This window comes from Trematomus bernacchii, unplaced genomic scaffold (assembly GCF_902827165.1).
Source record: "Trematomus bernacchii unplaced genomic scaffold, fTreBer1.1, whole genome shotgun sequence".
NCBI lineage: Eukaryota > Metazoa > Chordata > Actinopteri > Perciformes > Nototheniidae > Trematomus > Trematomus bernacchii.
The window spans coordinates 4,609,023-4,628,430 of NW_022987409.1; the positions used below are offsets into that span (position 1 = coordinate 4,609,023).

The following is a 19,408-nucleotide window of genomic DNA, read 5'->3' on the forward strand; positions in this document are numbered from 1 at the left end:
AGCCTACATCCCAGCTTTCCAGAGAGTTTCATTGAATTTGTTAGCAGCTCATCCCTTACAGCAGGAGTCCCAGATTGATTATCATAAGAGGAAATAGGAAGGGTATATTTCAAGTTTGTTATGTATATAAGTTATGGGCTTTTTTTTTATCGACTTAGATTTGTTAGAACATATTTTCAAATGTAATTGACTGAATTGATTGTAAATTGGGCTTATTAACACATGAACACTACTGTGCAATATATGTTTACAGATATATTTAAGTACAATACAAGAAAAGCTCAAGTTTAATTTGTGGGCCGTATTCAATTATACTTTTTGAATTAGCTGAGGGCCGATTCAAAATGTCCCACGGGCCTCATTTGGCCCCCGGACCGTAGTTTGGACACCCCTGATTTAAAGTATATTAAACATCTGGATGCAATGTTCAAATATCCTTTGATAAAAGTGGTTCCTATATTTCCTTACTCCCAAAGCGGGCAGTTTCCTGAGGATGTCTGTATCCATCTTGCCTCCTTTTTTCCTTGACATGTCCTACTTCTATGAACAAAAGACAGGGTAAGAGTGCATCATAGAAAGCAGTTCATAGAAAGCAGTGAATAATCTTGGCCTTCCTTTTCAGAGAATGTTTGACTCACTTCAGTAAACCCTTGAGTTTTAAATCCCTGCTGCTAGCCAGGAACACACCATCTGATATTTGTGATCAATCATAACCGCGGGAAAAGATTGCACTGGCTCAAAATAATAAAAAAGATGCTATCCATAAAGGGGCGACCTGTGGAGGGATAAACTCCTATAGGAGTAAAGTGTAGCTGCGCCAGACAGACTGTTCCAAACCCCCTGTAGACGGACAGATTAATGGAGTGTGCTTTCATATAAAGTAGTGGTCTTAAACCTAAAATTAAGTTGGGTGCAATCCTCACAACACGGTCAGGCAACACACTGTATGGTCATGTGTGATGTGTTGAATCATGGGTAGCTTGCTTTTATGTGTAAATAAATGTATACTTGACCATTTACCAACTATACAGTCAAAGCTATTCTAAACCCTGCATTTACATAACAAAACATGTCCAAACAAACACACACACAATGTCTGTTTCACACATGTTAAAAACACAAACAATTCCTAATGCCAGAGGGCAAATGGGTAGAAAAGGGGAGTGGGGGGCTTTTTTTGCGCACTCTGACTTTAGGTCGTGGCCATTAAATAAGCTGCCGCTGGAGAGGTGAGCTGCATTGACAATGATGTATGGGGGAAACACAACACATTGCTGTTATGAATTGGTTGGCTCTGGTGCGGACAATGCTTGCAAACACGCGCACACACAGATACATGCAAACACGCACAGAGACACTCACAAGCAACTGCGCACACATACACACAAACAATAGGCCAGTGGTAGAGCCAATAGTATCTAACTCTCTTCCAGACAAATTCAATTTTCATCCAGGACATATGTAAGCTGATTAAAACAGCCAACAAAGACTGGAGAAATATGTCACATCCTTCAGGACTGGACACAATATTGAGTGCTGCTTTGGCAATGCTCTCCTTTTGCTTCACCCCTCTCTTTCTCTCTCTAAGTCCCCGCTCTTTTCTCGAATGATCTTTCTGTGTCACCTGATGCCATCATGCATCACTTTCTTTTCTCTTTCACTTTCTTTTCCTTTCTCTTCCCTCACTAGGTATTATTCCTACAGAGCTGCCCTTGCAAAGGAAGACATACAGTATAGTACTATTCATTATACTGTATGCATAGTAAAACACGCTATGACTGCCCTCTATAAGTACATTTAAGTGATTTTGCTACGTGCTTAACCATTTAAAGTATGTATTGCAAACCTTCGACGGTTGAAGTAGCAAGGTGACATCTCATTGAGCACTGTTTAACTGCTGGCATAAACCATCTGAAAACAATGAAACAAAATAAATCTTCATAGTAAAATAATAATTTGAATCACCCATCCCGCAGTTGCAAGATAACAAAGGAAGGAAGTGGCGGCAGCTTTGTCTTCCACTGTGCACTTGTGGCTGGGGTGGAGCCTTGACAGTCAGAAGTATGTCAGGCACACACATGCCGATGCACCAGGGGCGTCACAATGTCTGTTGAGCCACTGCAAAATAATGTCATATCACAAGAAGATGTGTGAAGAACACAACTGAATTATGAATGATGGGAGGTTAATTATGGATTGAGGGAAGGCAGAAGTAATGCCTTAGACATTTCCTTGAAACACATGGTTGGATTCATGGCTCTGGACCCACTGCACTCTCCTTGGCAAGTAACAAGCCAGAGAGACTCTTTAATTAGCTAGTCTCCACTGATAATGGTTGGTCTTTGTTGCGTGTGGATGTATTCAACCTCATTTTTGTTAAGGAACACTCTTCAAATGAGTGCATAAGATGAATGTGCTTAACTTAAGTTGACAAGAAAAACTGTGCTCTTGTCGACAATAAAGCAGCACAATTATTATATGAAAAGCAATTATAATCACAGCTCATCCTTATAGGTTGATGTGAAAAGTGATTGTCAAGACAGACATAAAAGGAATCCATTAAAAGAGAGAACAAAACATTGAAGTTGACTAGTGTCAAAACTTTCTTTTTAGGCAAATATCCTGCTTTCAATCGTTTTTTAGATGTACTTGATGGTGATGACACACATATATATATTTGACAGGTATAATATCTGTCCTTTTCATGAATCTAAAGTTATAGATCTTTTCTGTTTGATGCAATCAACCATCTGCATTTATGTGGACAAATGATTCCTGCACCTGGAGCTCTGATGGATTGAACATGCTGTCAACCACAAACAAAAGCAATACCCTCCAAAAAGGGGGTCCAAGATTTAGTTCCATAGCAAAGAATGGGGGCATGCAGCCTGGGTTGGTGGGGTGACTTAAAGACAAGCAAAAGGATAAGGGTGGAACTAACAAGGGGCGTGCCTCCGCCTGCATGGGAAAAAAAGGCAAGGCCATTGGGGAATGAATGATGTTCCAGACACCCTTGGGGTCTTGATTTGGGGGCTTGTGACCCCTGCAGGTTGTGAGGAGTTGTAGGAGGCCCCACTGCTTTTGTGTCACTGTCGTGACAACTCACCCTGTGCAGCTTGTAGTCATAATTGAACTTTTACTGAAAACAGCAAATTCTCCTCTGTCACCCAGCAGCTAAAGGCTCCAGCTATTCAACAACACCCAGCTTTAAAATATAATAAGGACAATATCTGAATCATGTCAGTTAGGAACAGGAAACTGAACATTTTGTCTTACATCTACCAGACTTCTGTTTGGCAGTGAAATGCAATTTCCCCCAAAATGTTACACAGCTTTTTTGAGTTATGAACAGTGTTGTTACACTAAGCTCACTCTATATCCGTCTCCTCTAGCCATATCCGCCATGTCTCTAACCCTACTTATCTACCTATATATACATATATAACACTGCTTATTGTAATAAAGAGATGACTACACCTAAATAGTAATGACATAATATCCTACATTTATGCAGGTTTCATCAGTGGGTATACGCAGGTAAGACTGATGCCAGTCTCAGTATAAATACAATTGAAATTCCAATAGTGCAGTGTCTTAATAAGGGCAAAGACATTTCTATTGGGTTGAAGTTTGAAGAGAAAAGAAGAATAAAAGGAGCTGGCTCTGACATTGTCAGGTCCAAAGGAAGCTGAGGGTCCTGGAGAAGCCAGGGTCTGACGTCCGCCTGTTGCAGTCCACAGCTCCGCTCCGCAGCACTCAGAGCCTTGGGACATCCACATGGCCCATTCACCCTGCTATACTGAAACATTCAAAGCCTCGCTTCCAAAGGGCCACACTTTTGTTCCTTCACAAAAGGCAAGACCAGAGGTTCTCCCATAAATGGGAACTCCGTTCAAAATCAGATTATTTCCAGTGAAATCCTCCTTTCTCCACCTGCCAGTTAACTATGTCAGTGCCATTGTGTTTTCCATGAAAAAGCTCTCCATTTTGGCATAATGGAGGCTGGATGTGTATTATTGCTTTTACTGCCATTGATTCTTGAAGGAAAGAGGCACACCCCACCCCCACACTCCTTCCTCTCCTTAGATTTTTTTTGAAGAAAATCTGGGCCACATGCCCCAGAGGAACGCAAAGTGCTTTAATTCATTCGCACCTTTTCTCTCTGGCTGCCATCTCCAAGGCCTCTTTTTATGCCCAGAAGTGATTTGTTCAGGCTGGACCATCAAAGCAATTATGGTAGTGGCCTGCTTCCCTATTATGAGGAGAGATGACTGACAACACAGGGATGGTGCGGGGGTGGAAGGGCACTTGGCTTCAATTTATTTGATCTAAAAAAAACATTTTCTTTTCATTGGCATCCACTCAAGTAACAAAACCCAAACAAACTAGTCAGATGATCTCCTTGAGAATGTTTGACTAAAAACCTCTTATCCAATTATCTTTATAACATTTTTCAATTACCTTTCTCACCTTCATGGGCAATGAGATTGTGGGCCACAGATGGGTGGTGCAGGACAGAGGATGCCAGCCGTGTAACAGAATACTGAGGGGCATGGCAGGCAGTGATGTGTAGCAATTAATGTAATGGACATGAGAGAGAGTACAATCCATGGACTAATGAGAATGTCTTATATTACAGTGCAAATGCACAGGGTCGCCAAGACTCCTATCATTACAGGGCTATAGGAAGATGGCTCACCACAGAAGGGGATACTCCATAAATGGATAATGCGTAGAGAGCAGAGTACGGCGCCACTGAGCCGGTGTTCCATCCAAGAGTAATAATTCTGCCTGGAGTGACACGGGGTCATTGGGATGGATGGAAACAGGATGTGAGGCTTAAGTATTCATTTAAAGAAAAACAGGGCATAAGGTTGGAGAGGGGGGTGGTTGAGGAATGTAGCAAAGTGAGGTTGATAAGGAAGAAATTAGAGTAATACTAGGGTAAAAGCTGGAAGTGAACGTGTGGAGAGTTATAGACTAAGAAAGAGGAGGACTGGGTGGAACGGGAGGAAAAAGAGATGAGAGAGCATAGTTTACAGACAGCAATGAAGCAATATGACACATTGACTAATCAGTCTGCTGTCTTTTTTCTTTCACAAGCTGTCATCTCTGCCATCAAGCAATCAAGACCTTGTGCCTCTTCCCCTCTCATTGACTGATTCCCCTGTTCAATTATTCAAGGTTTATAAGCAGGAACCATCCATTCAGCAAGCAGCCGATCCAGTAAAATAATAAAAGGGCTGCTTCTTCAGCCATATTGACTGTCATAAAACTTTTACAATTGGCAAAAGAAAAATCAATTTCTCAGACAGACTGTTGCCACCACCGTAAACACATTAAGGGTGGTATTAGGAGCGAAGAAAGAGCCATATTGTGTCGGGGGACTTTAATAATGCCCACCATAAATGATTTTACGTGCTCTTTCACTAATCATAATGTATGCTGGCTTGTATTTACAATGATGGAATGTTATATTTAGACGTGCAGAAATACAGATAATGTTTGCATATTAAGCATACAGTAGCTGCATCGTATGTGATAAGATGTAGGGAACATACTGTATGTGTGGTTTATGTTTTCACGCTGACCCACTGCCCCCTTAAAAATACCCTATGCGAGTCATGTTGTTACACAGAAATCAGGTTAACCGCTTCCCTACTAAGGAACGCTAAGCTTCAGTAAACATTACCACAAATAAACAGCTCACACACAGTCACACAAACCAACATGCACGCAAAAAAAAAGATCAGACGTTTGGACACACACTCCCTCCCTTCACTTGTCGGAAATCTTAAGGAACATCACAGCTCCCATATGCCATAATCCTCCCCGGGGCAACAGTGACCTGAGCCACTGGAAGAAACTCATCTAGAGTGGAAGGAAAAATAATAATAATAATAGTTGAGGTAATGCAGTGTGCAGCCTCATCCTTTACTTAGCTGGCAATGCCTTCAGGGTGCAGATGTTACAAACTCAGCAACCTCCAAAGGCTTTCCACTAATGCATGACCCTCTGTACGGTTGGACTACTTCTCAGGCCTTACACAGGATCTGAGCTACTTTTACATACCGTAAACCTGCTCAAGTACACACACAGAAACAAACACATTTATAGTATACACACATACATCACACACAATTATATCTGTGCAGATATACCCGCCAACTGTCAAGACAGACTACGCTGTCACTCCAACACACACTCAAAGCACAAATATCTACCTTTTACCATCCACTGGAGGAAGAGGGTCTGAACTCTGTGGCAAACTGTCTATTTTTAAACTTGACATATTCGTCATCTCTTAGGGGAGTGACATTGTAATTTATGGAATTCATGAATACCAAGCTGTTGTGTTCCCTTCTTGTTTATTTTCACCCACCTTCTCAGCATGGCAACTGTTTTGGATGAATTTGAATGAACTCATGGATGCAGTTGGGTGGGATCCGTGTCTCCATAAGAGCACAGATGCCAATCAGCTCTTACTGAAGGAGCTCGGTTGCTCATCATATCATCTTGGGACTTTTGCAGAATGTGTTGTGGAGTTGTAACCCATTTATTTCCTCTTCAGCCACCAGGGGAAGGATACAATTGCTCTGAGATACAAAAGGTGCACAGGCAAACACTGTGATTTGGTTTCTCTGTCTCTTTATCCTCTACTATTAATCCTACCAAAGTGAGTCTCAAGTCAGACAACTGATCCCCTCTCAAAGAAGATCCCTTTAACCCAGTTTTATTAGACATTATCACTTTTAAATCAGCTGCTTAATCTCCATTTATATTTTGTCGCAGCTGATCTCAGACTTGCATACAAATGTTAATCAGAATTGTAGATTAAGACAGCTGATTTTGATTAATCTAATGATAGCGATGTAGGAAACTGAAGTGTAGTTAGTTAAAATACAATTTCCTCAGCCATTTTCAACTTGGCATTCTTTGCTCATCTACAAGACAAAGGTCCTCTGGCAGACCTTTGGCCAGAGATATTGGCTTCCAAAGCTAATGGTCTCAAATTGTACACTTGTGGGTAATTAAGCATCGCCGTTCCCTCAGTAGCTTACAACAGCAAATATGTCATTGTGAGAATAAACATAAATTACACTTACACTCATTACATTCTAATTGCAACATCCTCCAATGTTATAATGATAAGCAAAGGCACAACATATTAGAAACCAAAATAAACAATATGTAAAGCTATAACAAAATAAAAGTCCATAGCACAAACAACTAACAACAATCAATTTGGACGAAAAAGGTGGTTTTGTAAACACTAGGCATTAAATAGAGCGTGCATTTAAAACCCCTTATGGGTATTTGGTGGTCAACTGCAACGTGCTGCATGCACTTAATGTGGCTCTGAGTGCCGCTGAATATTGGGAAACTCATACAGGGAGTAATTTGACCCCACTCAAATCCGTCCATCAGACACTAACGAAATAGAAGTCAAAGGAACGAATGAAGAAAGAGAAAGACATAAAAGGAAAGAAAAAATAGAGAAGCGGCTAAACCATTGGGATTAGTGCTAAGTAACTAAATGGGCCATATCACTTTTTCATTACCAGAAAGGAATAGCTATTTCAACTGCTGGAATTTAAATAAAAGGTGAACTCTGTCCCCCCGCCGTCTTTTGTTCATCCACGTGTAAATGTACCATTATAGCTTTCCGTTTATGCCATCTCTATATGAGCAAATGGAGCATTGCCATCACATCCTTGAGGCCCATCAATAAATAAACTTGACGCAAATAAACAGATAAATAAATAAATATGAAGAGGCTCGCAAATGGGCATCAGTCAGCATTAGTGATGGAACCATGTCAAGCACAATCATGCTTGACTGGATGGGGAGTGCCTGAGTTTAGAGAGCATTCTTGCTGATTGCACATCCAGTGTGTGTGTGTGTGTGTGTGTGTGTGTGTGCGCGCGTGTGTGTGTGTGTGTGCGCGTGTGTGTGTGTGTGTGTGTTATTCTGCTTTTTACCTTCATTTAACCCTCTAGGTCTCTCATGTCCTCTTTAACTCTTTATAGCTATCACTATCGATGCATCTGTCTTTTACTGCACACCCACTCCATTTCACTTGATCCATGCCTCAACCTTGTGCCTTGTCCCCGTCACCTCTCTCACCACAACATACATGACATCACACCTTCTTTGTCTTTCAATCCTTGTTGAGGTCAAATAGATTGAAAGTCTCAGTGATCTTTTGTTACTGTCTAAATGGCTGTGTCATCTGTTCCCCTCTCTTTGTGTTTGACATCATTGAATTGCCTATAACATATCTACATATTTTGTTTCACTAATACGTCTAATAACAGCTGTACTATTTATATAGATGTTCACTGATGCAATAGCGACCATCACTCAGAAAATACAAAAAAGAACAGACTTCTTCTTGGCCTGAAAGTCAGGTTTTTTTTCATGTCTCTAACAATGATATGCTTATTATTGAGCTTTTGCTTTTGTTGTTCAGACAGCCAGTATTTTTTTAGTTGCATACATTCATGAGAGGTAAACAAAACACCTTGGCTGTAAAGATGTGCAACGTGTGCACATCCCACTAAGAGTGTGGGAGGATTTATTGATGCCAAACATTGTATTTTACACTTTTAAACTAGTGTTGATTAAAGGGTGCAAGTTAATCCAATAACATTTTCTAAGAGACATCAGAAATAATTAACCTTTTACCTTTATTTTGCTGCTCACAATCTTAAAATAAGGCAAGGAAAGTCTGTCAGGCACTAAGGCTTTAACACTTGAACATTGGAAATGGAAGATTCCTATTCAACTTATCTCATAACGTCAACATTAAACTACAAAAGTAACTTGGGTTTGTTCTTTTATCAGTTATGTTTTTTCACGCACATATCTTCATTCCCAAATGCATCATCATTTATTTGCATTCATTATCATAATTATTTTTTTTGCTCTTGTGTTTCTACCTTCCAACTAAATTAAGGTTACACGATGCTGATAGTGTTCAATGTGTTATATCACAGGGAACAATGTAAAGTGTTAATGCCAGTGTCACTTTCACTTGCTGCCAAAATCATCTCAGAAACTTTGTTAACTAATTATGCTTTTATTCATTTTTGGTGGATTTTGAGATATTCTCAAAAATAGCATATTCAAATAACTTCAATGCTGGAAGCACATCTTTCTTGCACTTCAGACAAGGGGAGTATGACTTAATCAACACCACTGCAAAACATGTTGAATTAATTTTGTAACACTATTAATTGAAGTGTGGAAAACTCAGGAAAAGCAATGCTGCCCAATCTACCAACTTTTAGATGTATTTCAGAATTGCAATTTCTTTAATAGCCTTATTCCAAACATCACCTTAAATAGCATGTCCCACTAAATGAAACATTTAACATTATTTGACACATTCTCTTTTGTCTGTATCACTTGGGAATTACTATGATCATTCTTCGCCTGGACGCCGTTACTTTTCTATACCTCCTTATTACAGACATCAAGCCAACCTAATGGGAATGTAAAATATTAATTCCACCTCATTGAGGCTGACAGATTGTGGATTGTGACTGACACTTCAAATGCAAACATCAGCCTAGACATTATATCTTATAATTCAATGATAGCCACATTAAGGTGGTAAAAAAATTATATGAGTATGACAGCAGAGGAAGCAGCCTTTTATTCTGGCACTGCCTCCTATTGTCAGTGGAACACATAACCATACAGGATGGCATGCTATTCCACTGCACATTATTTGTTCTCTAGCCGATCATCAGTTGGCCCTGCTGTATGCCTAATGAGCGATAAATAAGGTTTAATTCAACCGACACAAGTCGCCCATCCTTCAACACTAAGCATGATGGCCTGGGCGAGATTCCATTGGAATTATATGAGGGCAATTTTTCAGCTAGTGGGACGGTCGGACATTCACAGGCATTCCTTTGGCTTCAAGCTCCGCAAGTTTATAGGTCTATTAGGAATTCATCAAACAATGAACGCTATCAATCTTATTGTGTGAGTGTGCCCTGGGTAAAAATAAGATGAAACCTTCCATTATGGGGCCTCCAAAGCATATTTGCCCTCCAAAATTGATCTAGCATTGACAATTTACACTTAGGGTGACCTTTCATAACTGCCCACATACTTGAAAGCCAATATTGTTTGGAGAGTGAGCAAGGAAAAAACACAGCCCACTGCAAACGCTCCAGGATATTATTGAATATGATAAGCTAGTAGACATTTTTTGCTCTGCAGTTGTTGATGTTCCAATGGCAGGAGGGCTGAGTACTTTTTACATCAATGAGGACCTATGCAATTAAGACATAAGACAATATGTGACACATTTGTTGAGAGTTCTGAGTCTATAATAAGACCAGGTTATTGACTTTATTTAAAAAATAAAAATAAAAGTGTTACTATGGGAAGCTATAGGCTCCACATGATAAGTCTCAGACATGGAGTTGTAAAAGGGCATAAAGACATCAAAAGGGCAAGCAGACAGCCCCCTGTCGATACCCTGTACTAAAAGTGATACCTTCAGTATATTTTAAACAGCAAAGGGGGGTACTTAATAGCAGGGGCAGGGGCGAGAGACCCCTCATTTCCTCTTAAAGAGATCGCCTTTTATTAAGATTTGATTTATCCTCTCAAAATGGCTCCATGTCACACTTCACTAACTTTCATTTCTTGGCAGAGTCAAGCAACGGATCAGTTTTGCGTCAAGGGTACTCAAATGGTACATCAAATCTTCATCTATATTTCCATGATGGGGTTTCGGCTGTGGATAAAAAATGATCGGGTCCAGAGAAAGGCCCTATGGGTCAATGGCTTTGTCTATGTCTTCGGACGTCAAAATGTAAATGGAGTGGCTGTCCATGCCTCAGTGTTTTTCGATATGCCTTTCCCTTTGGCTGTTGAAAAATATCCTTATCTATGAGAAGCAGGTGATAGATTTAGACCAGCACGTCTCTACAGTGCTGTGCTCCCATCTACTCTATTGATATCTCACATCTACTAAGCAATCCAAGCTACAGGAAAAAAAAGTACCCACACCCTCTGGGTCTCATAGCCCCACATCATGTTGGCTCTACTTCCTGTAGGATCACCTCTGGGGTCGCCGCAATGAATAACATCTATCAACGCCCTGAAGTGGAAGCCAGGAGCTTCTGGAGGCAAAAGGCTTTAGTCCTCAACTCAGAGAGCCTACAGCAACAGTCCCTATCTGATATGTGACACAAGCTTGCACATGTGTGCGTGTGAAACAGTACAGGAGAACAACTGCTGGAGAGGTTGAGAGACAACAAGAGAGAGATAAAGCGATGGGTACAACATATGTGTGAGCAAATTAATTGCTAAGGGAATTGCGATCACTATCGCATCCTGTGATGTAATTTAAGAAACAAATGGGTGATTTGCCACCAGATCAGGGGAAAGATGAGAAAATAGCTACCAGGCTGAACATATATGGCTGTCTACATCAGGGTGATGTGGATAACAAACACATAAGAAATAAGTATTAAAAGATCATATAAGTCAAAAAGGGGTTAGGGAATGTAAGAGAACCATTCTTTATCGTTGCCACCGTCTCCTTCTTACAGACACTTCCCTTTAGTCTTTTCATCTGCCTCCTTGCTCATTTATCCCCTTTCTTCCCTTTAAAATTTCATGAGAGAAAATAGGTAATTTAATCTTCATTAAACTTACAGGGGGCCCACTCTCTGGCCTGACCGGCTGAATTAACTGCGAGGCCTCGGGGGATTAGACAGTTGGGCTGAAATTCCGTAACCCTGACAAGCATTATATCATTGCATCTCTATTTTTTAATGGGAAGGAGATGATCCCTCCCTCTTCAATGTCAAATAAGTCCTTAAGAGGCTTACTATATAGAACACAGGAGGGAACTTTTGATGCCCTGACTTGTGAAGGTGAAGAGAGTAGGGCAGAGGAAAGGAGATAGGTCCTGGTTTGGGATTGTAATGACGTTGACAAGGCAGTAAATAAATAAGATTAGCTTGGTCCTCTTTGAAATCTGATTGATGTGTCTTTTGGGATGCCCCCCATGAAAGACCTACTGAGTCTGTGGCTTTCATCCCTGACCGAAAATCGATGAGCCAGGATGTATGAGAAGCTCCTGCCCCCTACCCACCAATCTCTTGCAGGATGCCCAGGTAACTGTCTCACAATAAAGGGGAAGAGTATCATTTATTTACTATCACTATTCAAGTAGAACTTTGACATATAAAGCGCACTGTCTTCAAAAGAATATACAGTGTTCAACCAACATGATTCAACACCACTGAGTACTTGATAGATTATCTTCCTGAAATGAGACTGAACCCACAAAATAAATGCTTTTCTGGTCTCCATCAATCCATCCAGCGTCTGTGTGCTGAATTAGGACTGGCTGGTGTAATTGCATAACACATGAGTATGGCCTCCCGGGTTAGGTTTTCCATCTTACACAAAGTGGAGACAAGGAAATGGGAAATGCTTCCGGAATTGGGTGTAATTGTGACTGGCGGCGCCTTGAATTGTGTTCTGTCTGACACATGAGGTAGTCTACGGCAGTATAGTTTAGCCTGAAGGACGACAAAAACTACACGCCAGGTTTAAATGAACTCCTTTGACGTAAGTGGAGATTCTTGTGAGCGACTCTCTCTGGTGCCCGCTGCTCGTTTGAGGATGACAGAAGGTTAATCAAGCTTTAAAGCATGAGATTACAACAGGCATGACAAGCAGGATAGAATAGATTTGGCACACTGTCTGATACAACTACTCGAGGAACCTTCTCCACTAATAAAGTCAGGGACTGAAACGCTGTCATTCTGCACGTCAGAGAGAAAGCAAATATGTACCCAAAAAAGAACACAAACATGTTTGCTGCTGTACTGATCCGAAAGTCAAAACTTAATTTGGTAAATACTGACTAGACCTTGAAAGTTTCTCCATTTACAAAAACCCAACGTTTTTAGTGGCGGGAATGTCTTTTGTCACCAAATTGTCCGTCGCTGGGGAACTTAACTGTTTATTTTTTACAGTCCCTTAAAAAACTGCCTTTACCTCAAACTGTGTGTAATGGTTTTTGATTGTCCCTCCGCAAGCTTTCTAAATCTGATCTGGAAACGAGTTCAATCGCTATAGAGCATAGGGGGAATATGTTTCATCTCATGAAAGGGGACACAAATAAATCTTTAGGCACATATTCCCCCTATGCTGTATAGCAACTGAACTTATTTCCACATTCCATTGAGCCTGCATGTCAAAAGGATTTCCCCCTCTCATCACCTCAGAGTAGAGCATCCATGCAGCTGTTTATCAAACCATACTTTAGGTTCCATATCAGTAAACAGGGACCCACAGTGAATAATACATTTTGGTAGCATAGTGATGTGTACTAGCAGAAAAAGTGCACTGGGAAGGGGCTGATGCAGGGAGAAAGCCATCATGAGAAGCACAGTTGTCTAGCAAGTATAATAAACTAGGTTGCAGTCATACAGAATTGTATATTTGATATCAGTCAAAAACAAAGAAAGCATTCATAACCCTCATGTTCATTCAAACATTCAACCACGTCTAACCAGCGATTGTCATTTAGTATGTCCATAAGCTGTGCAAAAGCTGGCCAGAAGTTTGCTTTGAGAAGATGTTTTGCATAGGGGTGAGTCTAATTTTACTTAATTGGTACTCCTGCATCCTGCATACTAGAACTCATATCCACCAACAAAGTATTCCACATCTTTAAAGACAACTTTCATAGCTATGTGTCAGCGAACCAATGTCCTCTCCTTGCTTTGCTTAAATTACCTTAAGTTTCTTCTTCTGATTTGAACTACGGTTTTTCTGAGAAAATACATATATATAAAGACATTTGTTTAGAGAAACACTCAATATACTTTTGACAGATACTCCATTAAGAAATGAGCATAATGTCAGGCACTTGGACATGCAAACACAACAGATCAAATATATATAATAGCGAGAGACATTTTTGAAACACGCAGCCGAGTTGCAGCCAATTCATTCTAAGCCACATTTGCCTGAAAGTAGGCCTGCACAGCATAGCTTACAAGACAAGAATCCTTCAGAAACAGGCATACAAGTATCCAGGTTGCTTTGCACATCAGTGAGACGATGAAATAAAAATAAAGAAATATATCACACAAAACCATTATTTGTATACTGTGTTTCCAGCAGAACATTTCCTAAACATTGCCACAAGATAGCAAATGATATCATGCTGTGACAACATAGGCAAACAGGAAGAGCAAGACAATGAGACGATAACTAGAGCTGCTCTACAAGGCAGAAATTATGCATAGTAAATCAAAAATGATTTCCTTCAAGTAAAGTGACCGCTGCCAGGATTGTATTAGTGTGACAGGATTAAACATTTCAGATCAAAGGGCTAACACAAGGGCAACTTTAATAATAGTGTACTTAACTGTATTGGATCTTAAAGGTATTGAATGTAAGATTGACATCATGTCGTTCAGCAGCATTATTGTCCATTACAGGCTGTCCAGTAAAGAGTTTCCTTCTCTTGTACTGCACATGCTAATTGTATGCTATGCTTAACAAATATGTATTACTGGTTTTGAATTATATTGTAATATGTTTAAGTTATATGTGTTATTTGAACCTGTTATTTGTAAAATTGTTTCACATGCTTTTATTCTAATGAACACAGGGCATCATTTTGTTTGTGAATTCCTTTTGGCCATTAACAAAAAGCATTACTTTTTAATGTGTTTTCAAGAAACTAGGGTAATGTTATCTTATGCCATACTTCTGCTGTGGCAAGACTTAAAGTGGCATGTTGCATTTCTTTTGTATTGTCTGCTCTAAAATATATACATGTGCTAAGAGAATTGGTTCCTTACACAGATCATAAGGGAGAGAATAATATCAACAGAAAGCTCTACTTGTGGTCTTTGCTAAATACTTACTAATACAGACCAGTAATTAGTCAATGTTTTCATTTTAGACATCATGTCTCCCTATGAATCATGACTGCGAGTCTAGTTTTACATTTTGATTCCTTAAACAACTAAAGTTGCTTTTTTTTCTCAATGAGGAGCTGCGTGTTAATAGGAAGCAGACAAATACATTGAATTTAACACTTCCATGGTTGCTTTTTTACATAGAGTTAATCTTACATGTTATACCTTGTCAAACTTAGTCAAGTTCAGTAACACAGCACAATTCTCTGCATGTTGTAGACCAGCTCAGCTTAAAGAAGGAAGGACTTGTGAGTTATCTAGCAAAGAGAAGTGCAGCAAGAGGCAGGTTCGTGCTCTATGTGGGTTAACAAAGGTATTTTAAAGCACACACCTAGTGTTCTGTTACCATAGTTAGCACCCGGCCACCGAGAGGATGGACTGGAAGGGCTTTGATCACCTGTAACAATGTTGGTGATAACAATAAAAAAATAAAACAAGAAGAAGGGAAGGATGGAGAAAAGGGGAAAGAGAAAAGGCCATCAGAGGTGACACATTGCAGATATAAGGCAGGACATATCCACTCCCAGAGTTTTGTGAAAAACACATTTTCTTAAAAAGCTGCACACACATTTTTACACAGACACAGACTGAAGTTAAATCCAATCCCAAGAAAGAAAAAGATGTGAAGAAAGCAGCTGGTTCTTTTTTAATGATAGGCAGCATTATAGGTGTTGACATAAGAGTGAAGTGTGTGTGAGTAAGTGTCAGAATTATTTTTGATGAGGTGTATAATGAAGTTACATGATCTGTCATGCATTATATATTTAGACATGGTCTTTGATCAACAAAAACATGAACACATCATTATGTATCATAACTTGCATTGCATTGCCCATGATCATAGCATAAAGGGTTGTTTAAGTGTGATAATGTGACCCAGGCAGTGTTAGAAAAAGCCTGACAATATGTCCTGGCCTTGACATCAAACAGGTAACTTTCCCCCCTTACTTATCTGTAAATAATGACCTTCTTTATATCAATTCAAATGGACCATATATTGTACACCATCTGAACATATATCTTATTTGACTAATTCTGCTTATAATAACAATAGATAATCAGACATGACACTAATTGTCACTTTAAACAAAGAGTACATGAACACATCATTATGTATCAGTTATTATGCTCCAAATATCTGGAACAAACTCCCAGAAACCTGCAGGTCCGCTGCAAATCTTACTACTTTTAAATCCAGGCTGAAGACTTTTCTTTTTGCCGCTGCTTTTAATTGAACTATTCATATCTTAAACTGCACTGTAACTTTTATCCATGTATTTTTTCTTTTAATGTTTATTTTATTATCTTTTCTTTTTAATGACTGATTTTAAATGCCATTTTCTTAATGTCTTCCATTTTTGTAAAGCACTTTGAATTGCCTTGTGTTGAAAGGTGCTATATAAATAAACTTGCCTTGCCTTGCCTTGCCTTGCCTTACATGACAGTCGATTTGCAATTGTAAATCCCAATTGTACATTTTGCCCACTAACCCTTTTATAATATATATTAGACAGAAAATTACTTGCTGAAGCTTAAAATGATATGTTCATTTGTATTGCTCGCTTTGCAGTGTGTAGCCTGTCTATTGCAGACTCACCTTATCCAGCTATGGTCTGATTTTTCTCTCCTCTTTTTTTTCTACCATGATTGCAACTGTGGACATGGCAGCACCTGTGGCTCTTCCACAGAACTATGACTTGCATATGAATTGACCTTGGCACCCCGACCAGGTGGAACTCCCCATGGTACAGGCCATTCAACGTGGCAGAATGAAATGTTTTAACACCAGGATTACACTAAATCAGCCTCGGTCCAACTGCAGCCAGCATGGCTACATTATCATAAGTGCTTTATGAATGGCAAAGGGACAATACATTGCTAATGACCTGCACTGGGCCACACATGTACTTGTTTCTGTGACAGCTTTTCTTTATTGTACATATGTTACTGTTTAATGTGTGTACCAATCATGAATCCTTGGAACCAGACAAAAGACATAGGACTACACACTAAGTATATAAAAACTGTAGAGCAAAGATTGTTGCATGTGATAAAAAGGAAACTATTAACAACTAGAAGGGTCAGGTGGTCCTTTCTGCACACAGGTGAGAGTATAAATTGGCACATACCATTTCGTGGTGTCCTTTTTCTCCGATCACGGAAGGCAGCTCCGGACTGCAGGGCTTCCATTAGGCTATCCATTACACCAGTCTCATCTCCCTCTGTAAGAGAACACATGATAGAGGCAAACATGTTTACTGGACCAAACATACATTAACATAACTAAGTGAATTACATAATAACATGAATATACTGTAGGTCTTTACATGTACAAACGCACACACACACGACTGGTCTAATTGTAGGTATTCTGGAGTGGAAACAATGGATGCCCTCTAACTAAAGGTGCATAAACAATCACCTTACATCAAAGCAAGAGTGAGCTGAATGAATAAACAAGTCTGTTATAGAGCACAGGCCCGAGTGAGACAGAGGCCTGTCACTCAGGCCTGTCCTTTTTTCTTTTCAGTAAACAGTTTTAGAGGAGGAAAAATACACTTAGACTTTAGCAACTAATACAGGCAGAGGAGCCTCAGGATGAAAGCATCCACTGATGGTCATTGACAGATATTCTTTCTGTGGCTAACGCAGGGGAGCTAAGTGCTCTTTACAAAGATTTAGTGGGGAGCCGCTCGATACCCGGGCGCTCTATCATTGTTCAGTCAATGACACCAGGACCGGCCTTCGAAAAACTTTCCCCCTGCCCACGGTTTTAGCTGTCGTGTGGATCCATGAAACTAGAGAACTGGAGGCGGTTGGCCTGCATGGTGAAAAGACAGGTAGGAGACACGTAAAGTGCTATGAGGCCAACAGCATGACAAGTTGTGCCCACACTGCACATGCAGCATATGGAAAGAGAGTTCAAAAATAAGCTTAGGTTCCATATCTGGGTCATCTATCTTTACGCCCCAATACTAATGAGTCAGAGGGACACCCTTTTTATCATTGTGGTCCAGAACAGACATTATTTTAAACTAGGATCATTAGGGTGACTTATTGTGGAGCTGGAGACTTGGCCATCAATTATTTTCCATACATGAGTGAACTAGCTCTTCCCTATGTTTACCATCGGAGTCCAGGCATCTTGTTTTTGTACTGCGTTAAGAGCTAGAGCAGAAGGGTAATATTCGAAAATAAGTGGAGACAACTGCTACTTTCAGCACAAAGCACTTTTTCAGACACTGTGGTGATCAATCTTTTGTTATTCTCGTGTTCCCAAAAAGACACGACACTCAGCCAAATTGAATTTATGAACAAAACACGTTGACACAGAATGCTACACGATTAATATAAAGAAATGGCACATATTTTGCCATTATCAGAGAAAGTAGGGCCTGCTTATGCTTTCACCTTCTCCTCCAGCAACAAACCAACCAACCTGCAATCATTGATGCAAGTGAACGAAGACAGAACAACTAAGAATAGAAACACATTCTTATGCAAATAAAAAAAAAAAGCAACTCTTCACTCATACTCACACACATTTCTGTCTATATCTCATTCCTTGTCTTTCTTCCTCAAGTCCTTCCCAAGGGCTACTTATAAATCAAAGTATATGTTCCGGCTGTGTGCTGTGCTTAAAAGCAATTCCGATTAAATCAAGCTTAATTAGACCAGCTTTATCAGAACAAAACCAAAGCTGAGCCAAGTAGTGCTTATCTCAAATTGCAGCACTATACCTTAGATAACAAGCTCATTGGTTTAAAAAGGGGGAGCATGGGTTTTGTCTACTGTGGACCCAGGTGAACAACTTGCAGCTTCTATAACTGTATCAACTCCAACATCTCTAGCTATCTTCTTCTTATGTAGGCTAGCAAGGACACATGGTGTGTCTGACAGAAGGTAGAACGTGTTAAGTGGCAGGTAAACATTTATCTACAACCACCTTGGCACAATAAACTTTCTGACAGCCCCTTCTTCATGGAGACCTAGACATCACAGGGGGCACCTGACACTTTGATCAATTTGTCCTACTTCTAGCTTAACTGTAGCACAATTCATCATTTGTAATGGCCAGGACTTGGGAGCGGTAGTAGACTGGGGTTCAGAGAGAGGAATGCAGACACAAAGAACCACAATGACTAAAATGGGAAACATACTCCCAAGTCACTCCACGGTGCTCAATTAACTATGTCCTATTGGACCAGAGCTTAAACTCGAGCAGACCTTACTCGAAGCAAGAAAGTGTCACAAATGAGCTTTCACACTATATGAACTTATAGTCCTATATATGCATTTAAGTGCCTTTATTTAACAAAGACAAGGGAGCCCTTAGTTGCAAAATAAATCAAACTGAATATTATTTAACTAGACTTATTCCAGTAATCCTCAGAGCAAACATAATTTATTGTATTGCATTGCCCACT

At 39.9% G+C, this 19,408-nt stretch overlaps 1 protein-coding gene across 1 annotated transcript in view; it reads right to left on the bottom strand.

Moving 5' to 3' along the window:
- Positions 1 to 19,408, bottom strand: part of diaph2 (diaphanous-related formin 2) — a 341,446-nt gene that overhangs the window by 24,601 nt on the left and 297,437 nt on the right. The window contains 2 exon segments of the mRNA XM_034137301.1: positions 15,313 to 15,378; positions 17,111 to 17,203. Coding sequence (XP_033993192.1) covers positions 15,313 to 15,378; positions 17,111 to 17,203 — 159 coding nt within the window.